The sequence below is a fragment of the Acipenser ruthenus genome, chromosome 8 (assembly GCF_902713425.1).
Source record: "Acipenser ruthenus chromosome 8, fAciRut3.2 maternal haplotype, whole genome shotgun sequence".
NCBI classification, from domain to species: domain Eukaryota; kingdom Metazoa; phylum Chordata; class Actinopteri; order Acipenseriformes; family Acipenseridae; genus Acipenser; species Acipenser ruthenus.
The window spans coordinates 14,486,294-14,505,701 of NC_081196.1; the positions used below are offsets into that span (position 1 = coordinate 14,486,294).

At 35.7% G+C, this 19,408-nt stretch overlaps 2 protein-coding genes across 2 annotated transcripts; both read left to right on the forward strand.

The window, feature by feature from the left end:
• Positions 1–430: 430 nt before the first annotated feature.
• LOC117406714 (mesenteric estrogen-dependent adipogenesis protein-like) lies at positions 431–8,365 on the forward strand. The gene is made up of 5 exons (XM_034010990.3): positions 431–1,392; positions 5,298–5,410; positions 6,525–6,637; positions 7,092–7,377; positions 7,912–8,365. The coding sequence occupies exons 1-5, from the start codon at positions 1,124–1,126 to the stop codon at positions 8,016–8,018; spliced, it is 888 nt and encodes a 295-aa protein (XP_033866881.3). The 5' UTR covers positions 431–1,123; the 3' UTR covers positions 8,019–8,365.
• Positions 8,366–11,715: 3,350 nt separating this feature from the next.
• On the forward strand, positions 11,716–19,357 carry LOC117406719 (testis-expressed protein 26-like). The gene is made up of 6 exons (XM_034010997.3): positions 11,716–14,264; positions 15,292–15,454; positions 15,956–16,103; positions 16,943–17,110; positions 17,985–18,146; positions 18,400–19,357. The coding sequence occupies exons 2-6, from the start codon at positions 15,419–15,421 to the stop codon at positions 18,522–18,524; spliced, it is 639 nt and encodes a 212-aa protein (XP_033866888.1). The 5' UTR covers positions 11,716–14,264; positions 15,292–15,418; the 3' UTR covers positions 18,525–19,357.
• Positions 19,358–19,408: the final 51 nt, after the last annotated feature.

Here is a 19,408-nt window from a genome sequence, read left to right on the forward strand (position 1 = left end):
AAGAGCGTCGAAGCGTCGTGGTACCGAGGCTCTGGGGCAGCGTGACACCGAAGGCACCGCTACACAGGCTTGAAAAGCCTCAAGGCTTCAAAGCGCCGAGACGTGTAGCTCTCAAGGTACCGGGCTGCTTGCAGTCACACAACCAGGAACAGCGCGTAGCTTGCAACGGTGTGGAACGTAGTTTGCAGATAGTTGCAGTGCAGTCACACAACCAGTGCAGCGCGAACCTTGCAGTGGAGTGGAGCACCCAAGTTGGCGTCCGGACCGCGTGGCGCCCTCAACTGGTGACGCACGTATCCTGCAGTGGGGTAGTGCAGTCACAAACCTGGAGAAAGGAGACAGGCAGAAGAAACAAAAAGAAAACACACCTGTACCTGTTTTTTTTTAATTAAATTTATTACACACAAATACACCACTTTATGGGTGAGTGGTGATGTGCGCGGTCTGCTCAACACTAAAGCCAAGGCTTTATTTTTAAACTGCAATGCAGTAGAAGAGTCGACAGCAAGCTGGATTGTTGTCTTTTTTTTATACTGACACAGTAAAATCAATAGTAATCGGTGGCCTGTAGCGGCGCTAAGCCGCACACACCGAGTGGGCGTACTGAGGTCGCCCACAGCGGCTGCAGAGCGATGCTCGACTCGCTGGATGGTCGTGTTCTCCGTTCTCTCTCTCATTTTTTTAGTTGCAAAAAGCTGTAGGCTGTTGAAGAAGGTTTTTTTAAAAAAAAAAACTTAACCCAGTTGCGTATCGTTAGCTCAGCTTTCAGTTGCCGAGTTTCTGATTCCAGGGCTACAAAACACATTGACGAAAAAACTAATAGGGTCAATGTGTGTTTGTTTTTATTTATTTAACACAGTTTATTGATATGATGGTGTTCCAGGGGAGCGTTTAAGACGTACGTATTTAAAATTCCAAAGGTTAAAAAAGGGCGTGTGAAAAGCACAAGTGTTCCGCGCTTCAGCTTTATTATTTTATGGATCTTGTTCAGTGAGAAATTGTATGAACTGGCCAGCCTCCAACATAAACATGAGAACAGTTCAAGTATAAAAGAGGAACGCCTGAAAACATTCTCGTCTCTTGAGCACTAAAACACCATTGCAGTTTGATACTGTTTTTGAAGATGTCTTTCAAAGGCAATAGAAGCCAAGTATCACGGACGGTATCTGGTATCGTCTCCATTTCGTCTGGAGAATTGCATACTTTGACAACCTGTAACTGCGAGATCGCAGTGTTGCCTGTGGAGCTTCTATTCGAGCTGCAGAGCCCATATTTCCAGAAGAACGACAACACCATCACAGTTCATAACCATGAAGGGGGTTACAGTGTTTTCTGTGATGGAAAAGTGGAGGCAGGGAGAGAAACGTATACCATCAGGAACTACATCGAGAGGTAAGAAATATGCCAGTCTTTCTTTTTTAGACTATAGTTCAGGATTTATGGAAATATGTTAGCAGGGCCATAGACAACCATACAAGTAAATCACAGATGCATTTATCCACCCACCCGTATGCATATATGGATATATGCATATAACGAGGAAATGAAATGCATATATCAAAGCAGCGTGTAAAGAGCCTAAATAAATAATAATCATACTAATAAATAATAATTATTAGTATGATTTTAACCGAGGCCCGTGCCTCTGGCAACGACCTTGGTTATTAGATTACTCCAAACCTCACCCAGACACTTCTGCTGCTCTTATAAAACGTTTTGACACTTTCTTATTACTCTCTTGTTTGTTGTATAAATTCTATACCGAAAACAAGATACTGTTACGAGATATTAAATATATAGACATTCTATTTTGTTATTTATTTATTTGTCAACACGAGGTAAGGAAAACAGTGGGTTTTAGTTTTAAACCTATCAAACTTTATGTATTACATGCTATTTCTAAATTGAATTTAAACTTTTCTGCAAACTATTGTAGGTTAGAATATATATATATATATATATATATATATATATATATATATATATATATATATATATTAGAGACATAGAGAGGTATTATTGAATTATTTTTCAGCAAGCCATTCTTTTTTTTTTTTTTTTTTTAAAGATTTGTGTAGGTATGAATTAGCTCAACAGTTTGTCTACATGTGTTAACATTATATAGTTGGATGACAGCCACGTTTTCATTGGGTGTGTTTTATGACAGCCCACAAATAATGACCTATCCCAAATGTCTAAACTGTAAAATTACAGTTTACTGAACTTGTTAACAGACATGTTAAGTCCCATGCACCCAGCCTGTGACTCACTCACTCAGGCACACCCTTGGTTATCTCAGACATTTAAAAATGTGGTAACAGACGCAAATGCTTTTGATACTCTTGTTTCAAAGACAAGAATGTAGATATATAATAACCATGTTAATAGCAGCTGTTATTTCTAGAAAAGGGCTGGTACCTTTTGGTGGCTTTTGGAGATGCGTGTGCCTCTGGTGCAATGTCAATTCGAAAGTCATCTGCATTATACACCAAAGAAAATGTTTATCTTTTGACACAGTTCGAATTGTATTTATTGTGTAATATTCAAACCTCATTTTTTGTTTTTGTTATTCACCTGCAATTTTTAGATGAATAGTCAGGCTGGGCAGCAGCCTTCATGGAACCTATAGGTTTTAGTTTTGTTTTTAAATTAATCTTTCTCGCTCCTCCTCTGAACACCCACCTGGAATGCAGAGAGACGCAAGTTTATAGCAGGTGACCATCTCCTGATTTAGAAACAAATTAATCACTTAATTAATTCGGGAGATGGCCATCTTCTGCACAAGGTTTTTAATTACTCCTGCCAGAGGATGAGTGCTAATCTCGCCTCTGCCAGAACACGTTTTAAATAAAACAAAACAATAACAAAACATACAGCGCTTCGCCGTCATATTTAAATACATAAATCAATCATCATACAAATACAAAATAACACAGGGGCGGAGGGGGAAACCCTGTTCTAAAAATAAATAAAGAACTGTACAGGGCTCCTCGACCTGTTACAGGTACATATTACCAGAACACACTATGTGTGGTAACACCATTGTCTATTTGTATAGTGTAAGAAGAAAATCTGAAAATATGAATGGTACGTCTAGTAATCTTAACTGTCAGTTTTAAATGTTGGAAAGGGCATCACTCTTTCAAACTTATTTTATAACATGTTTGTGAACAGTATACTGTATTTTTTTTTTAAATAAGAAAACATTTAGGTTTTTGAATATAGCATTACGAAGTCAATACATTGATCATATATAAACGAACACATCATGGTTTAGTAGACTTTTATGTAGCTTGAGACCGTAGCAGACCTATTACCTATTACAAAGGGTGAAAATAAAAAAATGAAAATATGAAGAAAAACACTGAAACATAAGGCACTTCATTTAGAATGGAGTTCATTCTTGAATGCGTAACGACACACACGCAGTCTGGAAAGATGCGTGTTAGATCCCTGTTTCACATTGCTAGTTTGCCAACCTATCCAGGAAATCACAAGGAGGAATGCAAACTGGCAAGCCAACCATCTCACTTTAGACGCCAGCTGACCTTTGGAAGAGCATTTTGCTTGAGAGCTCTCTCACTGGTGCCTCTTAACTGGCAGAGGTGAACCCTCATGAAGGTAGTCCAGTAATTGGTCATATCCAAATTGGCGTTAGGTGTTTTTTAAGTGTTTTTGTAAACAAAAACAAAGTATCCGTATGGTTAGTGAAGAAGTGAAATACCGTTTTTTTTTTTTTTTAAGTACTTTATACAATGCATTGTGTAACAAGCAAAGTCAATTCGAAAGAGATGAAAAGACTGACAAAACTTTACAATGTTTGGCATTTATACCTTTGTAAGCAATTGTTGACTCCACTCCCATTTGGAGTTTCCACTCTATCATTGCACATTCCTGCTGCAAGGGAAAGGGGGGTTGAATACCACGTTGTACCTAGCAGGGCGCATTCATCTTGTCTTTAAGTTCCCCTCCCCCGTCTCACACTATCTCTGCTAATCTGCCTTTTGGTGTTTAGCTCAGACACCCATCTGTGACTTTGAGTCGTGTTAGGCTATGCAAAACTGCACGCAGCTGGTTTTGCCGATGGGAAATGAAAGAACTCAAAACTTACACAATACTGTATAGAAACTTAATATAAAAGCATATTAAAGCAACTGAATTAGTACAATTTATAATTAATAACATAATTAATACCTCATGCAGAAAGCCATCACTACAACTGCACCCCAGCAATCTCCCTGGCTACACAGTTTTGTTTAGAGATACATTATTCCAGTTTATTAGAAAGATGAATTTGTTGCTGTCCCAGCTTTTGTACATTCACTATTTTGATATAGTGGAATATGTGAAGAAGGTTGGTAAATACATACTGATTCATTTGACAAGAAGTCAGTTAGGGCAGCAGTGTGGAGTAGTGGTTAGGGCTCTGGACTTTTAACCGGAGGGTCGTGTGTTCAATCCCAGGTGGGGTACACTAGGCACTTTACCTAGATTGCTCCAGTAAAAACCCAACTGTATAAATGGGTAAGTGTATGTAAAAAATTAAATATGATATAATTGTAACAGTTGTAAGTCGCCCTGGATAAGGGTGTCTGCTAAGAAATTAATCATAATAATAATGAAAACATACTCGTCGGCTCTTAATTTAATATTCATGGTTTGTAAAAATAAATGTAAATACTGTCATATAGGCTACTTGCGTTTGATGTATACCTTTTTATCAGTAGATAAAACAAGTAGCATGTGGGGGAAAAAAAAGTTTTTTGCTTCACAATGAACTTCTCAACAAAGTTTTCATATGACTTTCAAAAGCACCTGTTTAGTTTGAATGACTGTGTTAAAAAGACTGTCTGCAGCTTAATTTATTTGACTTAGCCTAACTGGAACAGCAACATTGTTTTGTATAAAAATTCTAAACAGTGTAATCCCGCCTGTGGTGCAAAGTGCTCTCTTATGTTTGTTTTGTTTCCTCTTATTTTGTTATTACATTTTTGGTGGGCAAATAAGGCAGGCTGGACTTGCTGTTCTTGAACACAACCTAAAAACATATTGTAAACCAGTTTTAAGAAAGCTGCATCAAATTGGAAATTGGAACTCAGACAGAAACATTTAAATACATCCTCCCATATTTTAATATTAATTAGGTCCTTTGAATTGCGAAGGAGAATTTCTCTTCCTAAAAGAAAACTACACGTAAACCCAAATTGCTGAAAGGTACTACCAAAATAGGGTGCCAAAAAGGTGAGATTTATTTTAGTTACATGTAAACCAAGCCACTGTAATTTGTTTTCCTACAGGTCAAATAAACTGAAGGGCCACGCGGATTATAAGGACTACAGAGAAACCTTGTTGACTAAACCTATTGTACTCTTCACCAAAGCAAGGAAGACGAATCAAGAGTCCCCAAGAGGTGAATTTTAAGTGTAAATACAAGATGTAGAATTCAGAATAACTAATTTGTTCATAATAATCCGTCAGTAAAAGAGTGATAAGAAAGTAAACTTGACTTGATTTAGTGATAAAACAAAGTGGATTTTTTAGAACTGGGGTTGTGTCAATCACCATGGCTATCCTGGGATTATCCTAAAATAAGTGACCAATCAGGTGGGTTCCCTAGGGCTGTAAAATGCTGTAAAAGTCCTGCTGTGGCTTAACCCATTTGCGGGAATCTTTAAAAGCCCATTTGTACTCATTCAACTACTCTTTCCCTTCATCTTTTTTTTTTTTTTTTTTTTTTTTTTTTTTTTTTTTAGTGGATTTGTTTTTCAAAGCACAACTGAACCTGAAACTTTAAATGCATTTGAAGTTGAGTATATTAGCATTTTCCATGTTACCAGTATATAATTATAACATAATTTCATTGGAGTCGGCATTGCAAGTACTTGAAGCTTGAGAAAAACCCATTTGAGGATTCTGACCCCTGCTGATGAGATGAGGTTTCAAGCAGTGGAACAGCTCATGCAGTGGTTCAGACACTCACTTGCAGTGTGTGTGGTTGCTGATTGCCTCTGCTCTGTTACACATTTAAGTGGCACATTACTGATGATATAATGACACTGACATTCAAAACAATTTATGGATTAAGTATTACAGCCTATTGTGCTTTTGCTGAAGTATACTATATATATATATATATATATATATATATATATATATATATATATATATATATTTATTTTTTTTATAGATTATGGAATAGAATATAAATAATTAATAAAATATATGACCATATCCAATATTGGCCAAATTTTGTATTTGTATTAAACTATATATATATATATATATATATATATATATATATATATATATATATAATATGCTTTTTAGTGTTATATTTGTAATGGTGGCAGATCAATTTTTACTTACAGTATCACTGCATAGGGGCTAAGTACTGTGAAGCAAATAAAAAAAAATATTTGAATAGAAATACATTGTGAAGAAAAATAAGGGACAACAAAAGTGACTATATAGTTTTATTTTACATTTTTGACATAGTAATAATAAATGTTACATTTATATTTTAGACAAAGCATTTGCAGTCATTGTAAACACACGTCACCCCAACATACGAGCTGAGATTGAGAAGGGTATGAACAATGCCATAACATCGGTTTGGGGAGAAAGTTACAGTCTTCAGGTAAGTCCTGGTTAAAAACACCAAAAAGCATATGCACTGCTGCCCTCTGGGGATGGGTATGAGAATTACAATATTGCTGTGTTGCTGTTTTTTTTGGTTTTCTTTTCAGACTGTGTTGCTGTTTGTGTCTTGATTCATTTGAAACTGCGTTACAAACAGTTTATCATTCGTGCACAAGCTGGATATCTCTTTAAATGACATATCTGTTTCATGTGCTAAGAAGTTGCAAACCTTACCATTGGTGTTATACAAAAGCAATCATTTTTTGACAACCCATAATACTATACTGTACAAAGCACTTCCCTCACTGACAAATCATTGTGAGTCATGGCGTGAATTCTACTTTTCTTTTTGAGCTTGCTTGTACGGATGCTGTGGGGATCTGGGTGGGAATGGCTTTAAGTACTCGATAAGCAAAAGCGGCTCACTTCAGGTGTATTTTATTTTTTTTCAGTTTGACTTCCAAAGGGTCATCAAGCAGTTCTTCTCAACTGTCAATTATGACACAGATGGAGACGGCCTGACGATCTCCTTCGAGTTCAAAGTTGATGCTTTATTTGACATTTCATATTTGTTCGGGTTTAGCAAAAGGAAGTCTGAAGTAAATGGAAAGGTTTTGAATCTGTTTTCTGCCAATGAAGAGAAGAGGAAAAAAGTGAAAATGTTCCTGGACAAAATCAGTGAGCCTTACATCAGACGAAGCAGTGTGCCAGATCGCAGGATGAGCCTTTTCTCAATGGGTATGCTACTATTTGCTCTTTTAAAAATAACATTGATCAGCAAGAACAATGAGGTAGAATCACCAAATGTGTCTCCTGACACATTTTGGAGAAGCTGCTAACATTAAGGTCCCGTTAGCAGAAAACATACAAAACAGAAAAAATAGTAACATGCTACTGACGAGTACATTACCCAACACATCACACCAATTCCCTTATGTTACATGCACATTTAAACAAAGACATTGGGTAGCACTTTAGATTGAGACATATATAAAAATGTACTAACATGTTAATAACTGGATAACTACCAAGGTTTTTTGCTATTATGGTAACTGCTTGTGGAATAAGTGTGTCACTGCAATGAACTCTGCCATGGTGTTACTATGGACGTACCTTGTAATCTAAAGCACTACCAGACATTTTATTAGAATCAGGGATTCTGAGAATGCCAACTGTACTTTTCCAGTAAGTGTGAAACAGTATTATCTACTGGTAAAAAAATAATTAGTTGATTGTGGTTCTTTTGTGTCATTTGTTACGTTTGTTTTGCAGGATCAATAGATGAAGAGGTTTTCAATTCTGTGCCTCCTAACATGGGCCCGAGAATGTCATTGCTTGAATCTAGTCACCCTCCCATTGCAGAAGAATTAACAAGTTAAAGCTGAGAACACACCTTCCTTGATTTTTTAAACTGAATCAACGGAAGAAGAAAGACTGTTTTGATGGCAAAGATGTTGCTAATTTTGTATAAATGTCTGTAATGACTGTTTCTGAGAATGTCTGTTCAAAACACTGTATTAGTAAAATGTTGTGTTTTCCAGTAGCCACTGCAAATAGTATTTGTTTGGGTTAAACTTAAGATGACTGCAAGTATAATATTTAATTTTTCTTAGTAAAACCAAAGGTGAAATGTTAAATAAGGTGATGGCTGTAAACAATCCTATAATTATTTTATCTCTTTGCTGAAATATATATTTTTATTGCAATAAATGTAAAATTTTCACAATTTTTTTTATTTTATTATTATTTTATGACTGTGTCCAGAACAGTAAAACAATGAATGCTAACATGAACCACTACTAAAATAACTTCTACATTTCAATTACAAGTTTCTAGACGTCTTCAGTAGTGAAAGGAGAGTTGGTAAGTATTCCTCTTCCATTGTGTAATCGTGGGTGGCTTGGCGGGTGATGTCACAGACTAGGAAGTATACACAACATAATTACTGCAGGGTCACAAATGCGCTCGTATTTATTTCAAACAAATAAAATATTAAACTACATTTAACTATAAAAATAACAATTCAAATACATTTATTAATAATAATAATAATAATAATACAAATAAACACATACGCATCACAAAGTCCCATTTGTTTTAGCTAGTCTCTTGAATTTTTAACTTGGTTGTTTATTGTGCAATGTCTTGCTTACCATAACATTAATGGCAGACATTTGTTTTTAGCTTTATGATAAACACCACCACAAAAACAAAAATATATCTGTTAATTGTTAAAGAATAGTGTTTAAACATTGACAAAACAACACAGCTACACACACAACTTTATTGTACCTTACTTGATCACATATATGTATTTTTTGTTATATATGTTGTATTGTCTCTTTAAATACACATAATTATAGCTAATACAATTATATTATGCTATTATTTATTCTCCACTTTTTTAATTTTAATGATTTGCAAGAGAAAATATCTAAAAAACTTAAACTCACATAACAAACATACTGTAACGAAAGTGTGTACTAGATATTGCTGTTTTTTTTGTTTTGTTTTTTTTAACCCCCTGTATTTTTAAGAGCCATTATTAAAGCAACTAAGTTACTGTAAAATATAATCGTTAGGCTTTTAGTAGTGTGTGTGTGTGTGTGTGTGTGTGTGTGTGTGTGTATTAGTGAGAAAGTGTAGTCCTGGGGAGCAAAGGACTACACCTCCCAGAAGGTCAGACTGAAATTATATTTGTTATTGTTTAACTACATTTGTTAATTGTGTTATTAGTAATTATCCCCTGCACCTGGCTATCATTGTAAATTAGAGCCAGGTGCAGGGTATTTAAAGAAAGCAGCCTGTTTTGGGGCTGCTGTGTGTGAAGAAGCCTGCTTGATAGCGTGCTCAAGCGTATTGAAAGACTAAGATATTGTGTTAAGCCTCTTTGTGTTATTTGTTTAAAAAACTGTGGTTTTTTTTCGTTTAATTTTTTTTTTTAAACAGGTAAACAGCTTAGCTGTCCTGTTTGTTAGTTAGGTTCCTGTTTCTGTGTTTTAGTTAGTGCTCAATAAAAGAGGTAGGTGTTTGTTTTTGCTATTTCTTTTTGTAAATATTAAATTTGCACGGAAGCTGAAACTCAATTTCACTATTTAAAAGGAGTAACGAACGTTAGAGAGTGCAGCTCGATCACTATATATATATATAATATATATATATATATATATATACAGCTCTGGAAAAAATTAAGAGACCACTGCAAAATTATCAGTGTCTCTGGTTTTACTATTTATAGGTATGTGTTTGGGTAAAATGAACATTTTTGTTTTATTCTATAAACTACTGACAACATTTCTCCCAAATTGCAAATAAAAATATTGTCATTTAGAGCATTTATTTGCAGAAAATGACAACTGGTCAAAATAACAAAAAGGATGCAGTGTTGTCAGACCTCGAATAATGCAAAGAAAATAAGTTCATATTCATTTTTAAACAACACAATACTAATGTTTTAACTTAGGAAGAGTTCAGAAATCAATATTTGGTGGAATAACCCTGATTTTCAAGCACAGCTTTCATGCGTCTTGGCATGCTCTCCACCAGTCTTTCACATTGATGTTGAGTGACTTTATGCCACTCCTGGCACAAAAATTCAAGCAGCTCAGCTTTGTTTGATGGCTTGTGACCATCCATCTTCCTCTTGATCACATTCCAGAGGTTTTCAATGGGGTTCAGGTCTGGAAATTGGGCTGGCCATGACAGGGTCTTGATCTGGTGGTCCTCCATCCACACCTTGATTGACCTGGCTGTGTGGCATGGAACATTGTCCTGCTGGAAAAACCAATCCTCAGAGTTGGGGAACATTGTCAGAGCAGAAGGAAGCTAGTTTTCTTCCAGGACAACCTTGTCACCCAACATCAATGTGAAAGACTGGTGGAGAGCATGCCAAGACGCATGAAAGCTGTGCTTGAAAATCAGGGTTATTCCACCAAATATTGATTTCTGAACTCTTCCTAAGTTAAAACATTAGTATGTGTTGTTTAAAAATGAATATGAACTTATTTTCTTTGCATTATTCGAGGTCTGACAACACTGCATCTTTTTTGTTATTTTGACCAGTTGTCATTTTCTGCAAATAAATGCTCTAAATGACAATATTTTTATTTGGAATTTGGGAGAAATGTTGTCAGTAGTTTATAGAATAAAACAAAAATGTTCATTTTACCCAAACACATACCTATAAATAGTAAAACCAGAGACACTGATAATTTTGCAGTGGTCTCTTAATTTTTTCCAGAGCTGTATATAGAGAGATAGAGATAGAGATATATATGTGTGTGTGTGTGTGTTTACTTAGGGAGGCGTTTCTCTTTCAACTGGTCTTTGAAATGATCAATTCAATCAGCAGACTTTCCTGGTGTTCTTTTTGTTGTCATGGTGCTTAGCAACCAGAATGCGTCTCCTGATCGAGATGCCTGCTTTTCATTGTGCTCTCGTTTTGTGTTTCTGTTCCTGTCACAAAAGCTTTCCAACACAACTGTTTTAGACATCAATATTTAGCTGAAAAATGGCAGTCAATTCACACGCATGTGAAGGTTACAACTCAGGTGAGGTCACAGAGGCATCATTATTCGTCTCTAAACGTTGTTTAGAGAAGTTACTACAACATGTTTTTTTTTAATCAATTAAATGACTATTTTAAACCGCAGTGTTGTGAATAGCTAAGATATCTGAAACAGCGGTCCACGGCTGAAACAGAACGGAAGGAATGTGAAAACTTGACAGATTCATTGCTTTATACAGAAGAATTTAAAAAAGAAAGGCCAGTTTAAAAACACAGACTTCAAACGCTAATGGATGAACTAGGTAGGTGAAAAAATGGCACCAAAGTCAAAGAACAACAAATCGTTTCAATGAAAAGATGACTTCGTTTATGGTAATTTATTTTTTATTGCAGTATCCTGATATGTAAATCAATATAGTCATCTTCCCAACGTTTCGGTATGTTTAACATACATTTGTCTATGCATTGATGTGTGTGTGTGTGTGTATATATGTAATGTGTGTATGTATGTATATATATATATATATATATATATATATATATATATATATATATATATATATATATAAAAAAAAATCAGAGAGAGTCCATGGATTCACAGACAATACCTTGTTTCTTGGTACGGTGAACCTGGAAGACCAAGGATTGGAACACAACCTCAGAACTGTCTATGTAATGTTCTATACCTGTCCTGCAAAACTATCAACTTTGTTTATGGTATGTTTTGCCAAAAATGTAACACAATAAAATATGTAAGAGAGACATTATAACTAATAGTTCAACACTTTACAAAAAATGAACATAACCATGAATGACCTCTGATTTGCAGTTTTAGAAAAAATAAAATGAGATAATGTACAATACATTGGAAAATAAATGGATAAATAGAATACCACATTCTTAAACATAGGTAAAGTAAAAATAATGCACTTATGTTTTTTGTATGTGTATAACGTAACAAACATTTTTAAACATTTATATATATCTTGTCCTTGCAAACACACCTGTATGTTAAATTAAATGTTTGTTCAGTTTACAGACATTATGTTTTATATTATAATTACTGATATCATAAAACACTGATGTCATTGGGAGGAACGTGATTTGCTTGAATGAAGAAGCACGCACTTTGAATCCAGCCAAATCAGAGGGCTTGGTTGTAGAGGCTGAAAGTCACATTTGCATTAGTCACAACTTTGAATATAGGAGAGCTTCTCTAAGTGAGCTTTTGGAAATGAAAAAAAGAAAAGGAGACAAAGAAATCTATTAACAAAACTATTGTCTGTGTTCAAAAGCATGCTTGTGTTTATAAAACTGCCCATGCAAATAACGCCCACAATGGTGTGGTTTACATGCAATAATAAAAATAAGCCTCACCTTCTTGGCACTCTACTTTGGTAGTACCTTTCCGGAAATTTGGGTTTGCATGTAGTTTTCTTTTAGGAATAGAAATTCTTTCTAAATCTGACCTCTACTTTCCTTCTACTTCCTCTCCCACCTCTGACCTCTCTATCTCAGTATCCCTTAACTCTAACTCTCTCTCCATCTCCTTCTGCTAAAAACCTAGGTGTTATTCTTGACCCCTCCCTCTCCTTCTCTTAACACATCTCTTCCCTGACACGCACTTGCCACTTCTTTCTTAGCAACATCTACTGAATCTGTCCTTTTCTCACTACTTATTCCACTCAACTCCTGGTCCAAGCTCTTGTCCTCTCCAGATTAGACTACTTTAACTCTCTCCTTGCTGGTCTCCCTGCTTTGGCTGTCCACCACCTTCAGCTCATTCAAAATTTGCTGATCATCTCGTATTCTCCCAACCTCGCTACTCTAATGCTACCCCTCTGCTTAGCTCCCTCCACTGGCTACCTATCTCTGTGTGCATTCAATTCAAAACCCTTGTTCTTGCCTACTGCTCTCTTCACCACAATGCCCACAAATACTTCCAATCCCTCATGTCTCCCTACACCCCCTCTCCGCTCCTCCTCTACTGGCCAACTGGTCAAGCCTTCTGTCCCTCTCTGTCCTCCCGTGCCCACCCCTTCTCTTTCCCGACCCTCTCTGTTTTGGAACCAGCTACCGGAGAACCTCAGGACTGCTCCATCTCTCACTGCCTTCCACCACTTCCTTAAGACCCACCTGTTTAGACTGCACTTGTAGATTGTTTGACCTACCACTCCTACCATGCACTGGGCTTGCCTGACCTAAGCACCATGTCCTGGACCCTCACCTAATGCACTATCCTTGCACCACTGTTATGTCACTATAAATATAACTTGTTGCTTGCTAGTTTCATATTGTATTTTAGTTGTCATATTGCACTTACTGTATACTACACTGTATTTAAATATTAAGCTTGCATTGTAACCCTGTACTACCCTGTAACTAACACCTGTAAGTCGCCTTGGATAAAGGCGTCTGCCAAATAAATAAATAAATAAATAATAATACAGCCTTTAGTTATAGTAGAAAGTTGTTTGAAGTTACATCACAACAGGATCTTCACTCCTGAAGTCTTGTGAACATATGGTACACCCTTAGTTTTTGGTCAATTTGTACAGCTTTTTAGCGTGAGAAGGCGATTTACCCACCCCTTAGTCATACCTTGTTCTGGCCATGCACTTCCTATAACGTGAGGACTGTGTGTGATATGTATGTGCTACGTCAGATTTTCACAACAATGGAGAGATCATTTTGAGTTTTTAAACTGCATGTAAACCTTGCTTTTAATTCTACTGTAGTTCTTGATATGTATTGTTTGTATACCTGTAAGTCGCCCTGGGTAAGGGCATCTGCTAAGAAATAAATAATAATAATGATGATAATGCCATTAAAGTCAAAAAGAGTACTTTTAATGATGTATTTGTTCAGCTGGAAACAATCAACTCTGGAGTCACAGTGGTCCCACTACCCGGTAGGGACATCACGCAAATAAATAAGTTTCTGCAATGCAAAAAATTGCATTTACAGGTACAGTATGTGTTAAAAATGTTTGGTTAATACAATTTATTTTCCATTTCCATGGGCCATTTATAGATAGCAAGAAGCACTGCGATCCTTATGAAACTACAAATATCCGTGAATATGTTTACAGACCAAATCCTGCAACAGAAGCTGTTCGGTAAGCCTTGGAGACTTATGGTATTGATAAGCAATGTACTGTATGTTTCAGATGTATTTCATTTCTTAAGGCTACCATATTTTAAAGAGTAAGTTGCTTTAAATGTCATTTTAATCATTTTTTTATTCTAATAAACTTAACTGTTACACACTGCCAGCGCATGTTTAAAAATGCACTGTGTGCAGCATTAATATAGCATTTAGATTTCAAGACCACATCACTTTAACACTTTGCATTAAATATTTTCTGAACAATGTTGTAAGGCAAGAGAAAGGCAGACAAAAATTGAGCACATCCTATCGAGTTAATTTATTTAACTTAAATAAATGACCAACAATGGATAACAAAATAAACTGTTCTGTATATATGAAACATATCTATTTAATAAAAAGGAAGCAATTTAGCCAGCCTTTAAAACCAGAGCAATATACTTTACAATTTGAAGAAACAAACACAAACAGTACTCTTATTATAATTTTAAAATATGTATTCAAATTTAAATGAATCAATCTATTGTCGTTCACCACGTCCTTTTAAACCATGCTTAGTTTCTTTCAGGTCATCAATGTGGGAGGGTACACGTCCGATGATTGGCTAAAACAAGCAAAAGGGGAGGGGAGACATGCCACACTTGACTATTATATAGACAGTTTTACTCAGTGTTCCATGCAAGCCATCTGAAGAAATGGAAGAATGGAAATTGTTTGCAATTATTCCGAGTGATTCTGTTGTTCCAATATTAAGTTATTGTCTCATGTTGATCGCATGGTCACAGAAATAAGATGGTTCACATTTAATTTCTCCAGCTTCATTGTGTCAGTAGCTCTATGTGCTCACACATGTATAGCTATGCCTTGTTTGACATCTCACTCTGAAAAAAGGAGATGTGGATAACGTAAATGCCTGATGAAAATGTTTTAAATTTAAAGATTATGTACAGTAAGGTTATAAAACACTTTGGTACAAATGTATAAAACCTTTTTTTTTCCCCCATAATGCATTGACTCTTTTTTTTTTAAATTCGCAGCCCCATGTCTTCAAATGCATATACCTTCCCTTATGAACTGAGCGGCCCTGTTGGTGCTAACAGATACAGTGAGGACTTCTGTTGACAGCCATGTTCAAAACCTGAAATCATACGAAGCGGGTCCTCTATGGGAAGTAAGAGAGACAATCCTCAACCCCTACAGGTAATAATATTGTAGTTTTGTTTCAATCTATTATTTTCTGCTTGTACAGCAGATTATAAATGTTTCCCCTGGTTAATTTGCCCTTTAATTTGACAATTTTCTCATGCTTCTCCCATTGTTAAATGATACATTTACCATAGTTTACCATGGCTTGCTATGTTTTAAAAAAAATATATACCTTAACATACCTTTCCAGGATTTACAATGCTTACCTATGCTTTACAATGCTTTCAATATGCTTTTATAGCACTTTGCTAAAAGTTTACTGTTGTAAACTTATATACTTTGAATTAAGTGAAAACATCACATTTTCTGAGAGAAATATAAACATTTCTTATAATGGTGTAAAATCAAGAAACTGCTCAAAACATTTGTTTAACAATTAGAGTGTTATAAAATAGATTCAAGATAGGGCCCTACATGTACAGTATAGTGGTCCAGTATGGTACTATACAAAGGCGGTTCTGAAGCGAATGCATTTTCTGTTCCTTTCTTGTACAGGATTGGAGGGTGCTCAGAGGAGAGAAACAGAAATCGTTAGTTTGCAAGTCACCCTGGAATAAACCTGTTTCTGATGAAGAAATAAGAAAAGTGTTGTCGGGACAGTACCGCTCAACCTATAGGGAGGATTATTTGGGTTTACCTCCAGGTACTGAGAACTCTCAGCCTTCCCTCTATTGTTTCAACACAACATTCCATGCATTTGAAAGATTGTATGTTAATACCTGCTTAGTCCTGAGTTTCATACCGATCTCTCTCTCTCTCTCTCTGTATTACCGGTAATGTAACATAGGCTACATCAGCCTTTATAAAATGAAGTGGCAGACCTTTTATTTATCTGCCACTTTGGATCAGGTTTCCTTTTGCTGTGCTGATCTAGCCAACAGTGCATATGTGTGTGGATGGCAACTTGAAATGAAGAGCAGCTCCTTCACTCATTGTCAAAGCTCTTTAACACAGACTTATACACAAACATGAGAATAATAATAATAATAGTAATAATAATAATAATAATAATAATAATAATAATAATAATAATAATAATAATAATAATAATAATAATTGCGACCACTCAGAATGATTGCAAACATCATAAAAAAAAATTATGGGAATAAAAATATAAGCTTTATTTGTAGGCTACTTACTCTTTATCATTTTACATATATATTTTTGTTTTTTTATAGATATGTCATCTACGTAAAGTATAAGGTTTCTTTTTGGAAGCCACTACATATTTACACAGCTGATTCCTTTATTCCAACATGGTGTATCCTTTATACCAGTTTACCACAGCAGTTTACAATGCTTACCCTGCATTCACTATGCTTTATTATCCTTTGATATACTTTTATTATGGTAAACTTTTTAAGGTATTTTCATTATTTCACTCCAATTCACTTCAATGACTGAAGCGTCAATTTCAATACAGTACTGCATTCCGCAACTGCAAAACAGACATGTTGATGGTTGTGCGTTTCCACATCTCAGATTTTCAAGGAAAACATGTGCCTCCTAACTGGAAGAAGGACATCTCTCAATTGCCTTTGACTGAGTTTAGATACCGCTACCAACATCCAAAGCAGAGTCCTGAACTTAAGAGCTCCACCTCCCGCTACGGAAATAATGCATCTCATCCTTTTCCAGCTAAAGGAGTGGGTAAGTTGTAACTATAGTTAAACTTGTCAGTTGCAATTGTAGAATTCAATGGAGTGGTTGGTTTGGACCTGTTTGATGTACAGAAGGGTCACCTACCTGCACTAGTGCATAAGCCAGTTGCTAAAAGGACACTGCATTATTAATACCATTATTAACTTGTTATTAGTTTGTGAAAGTTCTTAAAGGTATTACTTTGCTTCAGATGTAACTTGAATTGATGTATGTACCTTTCTGTTGCTCCAGCATTTAATTTAAATATGTTTGCATTATCTGTGCTGTGAAATCTGTCGCATCCTGATTCCAAAAAAATTACACAATTCTGTGACATTTGAACTCTGGCTTCATAGATCATGTGGGACCAGAAGGTTTGGAAGTTCACAGCTTCACATGATTTCTTTGGAATTAGGAAGTACTAAAATGGGAACGGTCAACTAGGATTCTCAGGATAACAGCAGGTAGATTCTGATAGGAAAATAAATACTTCACTTTGATATTTCTGGAACAGAACATTGTTACTATGTATACCTTAAATATACACACTTTAGAGCCACACTGCCTTTCTACAAATAGAGACACACATAGAAATATGCCTTCCAGCTCATTCTCATTAGACTCTGTAGGCCTTTCAAACAAATAAACATGCCTGTTTATTTTAAGTAGACTAGCAGGCTTCAAGGTGATATCTTTAGGAAATGTAAACAAACTGGAAAGCCTACACAGTCTAATTTCTGAAGTTATAAACTGTGCAGAATGTTAAACAATATAGCGATTTAGTAAACTAGGACTGTTTAGTACAAAAATGAACATGGTTATGGAGCACCGTAGCTTTAAAAACATTTAAAAAATAGAACTTTGTTCATTTCTGATGTTTTAGTTCCAAGTGTGACCCTCGCTCACATCATTAATCAGGAGAGTAAGAAGCAGCTAACTACTTACCAGAGGATGTTTGGAAACAATAGCATGGGCATTTCAACAGCCCTGAACTCTTTGCAGCCTAGAGAAATTCAAGAATTCCTTAAGACTGTTCCTGAGCAAGGTATGCACCTCTATAAGAAAAGCTTACTAGATTCAAAATATAAACCTATATTTAGGCCATCACAATAGATTAAATATGTCATGTTAAAGCATTTAAATACTAAATGTCTCAGAACATACTTTTATTTTTTACAATAACTACACCTCATTTTTGCAAATCCATAGTTTTGGCATTCTAAAATAGTCCCATTTAGTTCCTGAATATATGCGAATAAATGTAGCATAACATTATTTTCTTTGCAATTTATTTGCAGACAGAGCAGTGTTGCAAAGATTTCTGAAAAACACTGCTGGCAGCCAAGCTAAGGATGTTTCAGGAGGGTCACCAGCCAAGCCAGCAAATCCAGTGTGGATGTCAGGGGTGCCCGGTCCTGTGTAGCCTGCGGTACCTGGAAAAAGCATTAAGTCATGTCTGAAGTGGGATTTAAAAGACCAGGATAAATATGATTTTTGAGAGTGTGGAGTAAGACCTCTGCAATCAATGCTGCAAAAAGTGTGATTTGCAATGCTCTTTTCTTTTGTATGTCTACCTTGAATCGACAGATACTGTCTGTAAAAAAATGAAAATCAGTAAAACAAAATGGTTGATGAAATGGAAGATTTTAAATGATCTGCATTTGAAGACAGTAAGGAAACAATCATAGAACTGTATATTAAGTTGCTGTTAGTATATGTTTTGTGAAAATAGTTATCCAGCTGATACCCAGCATGATAATTCTGATAGACTTGAGGGGGTCAGACAAATTCTGGAAGTGGGGGGTGGGGAGGAGATCCAACTTTTGATTTGAATTTGTATGTGTGCATTTACTTATTCTGCGTTCAACAAATGTTTGTGGCTTGGATCATTTGTCTTCCTATACTGGGTATGGTAAAGTGACACGAATGAAATGAGTTGATAACAAATACTGAGCAATTTGTATTAAAATAAAAGGACTGTAAAGCATAACAGAATATGAAAGTATAATCTTGTGTTTGAAAATGATAATTTTGATACAGAAGTGTGCAAAGGAGAACCTGTGTCATATCAGTCATATTCAAGCCCACCCTAACCGGTGGATACAACACAGAACACGGCCATGTTATAGCTAATTTCTACAGCACTCCGAACCTCATTCCAAACATAATTGTATGCCTTCTTAATGCACAGGCACCTGCATCAACATACACACAGTACTGTAAACCCCATTTCATTTTGCTCCAGTATAATACTGGGGCTACTGTCAGTTCCAACTGCAGTCTACAATCTAATCTGCAACCTGACAT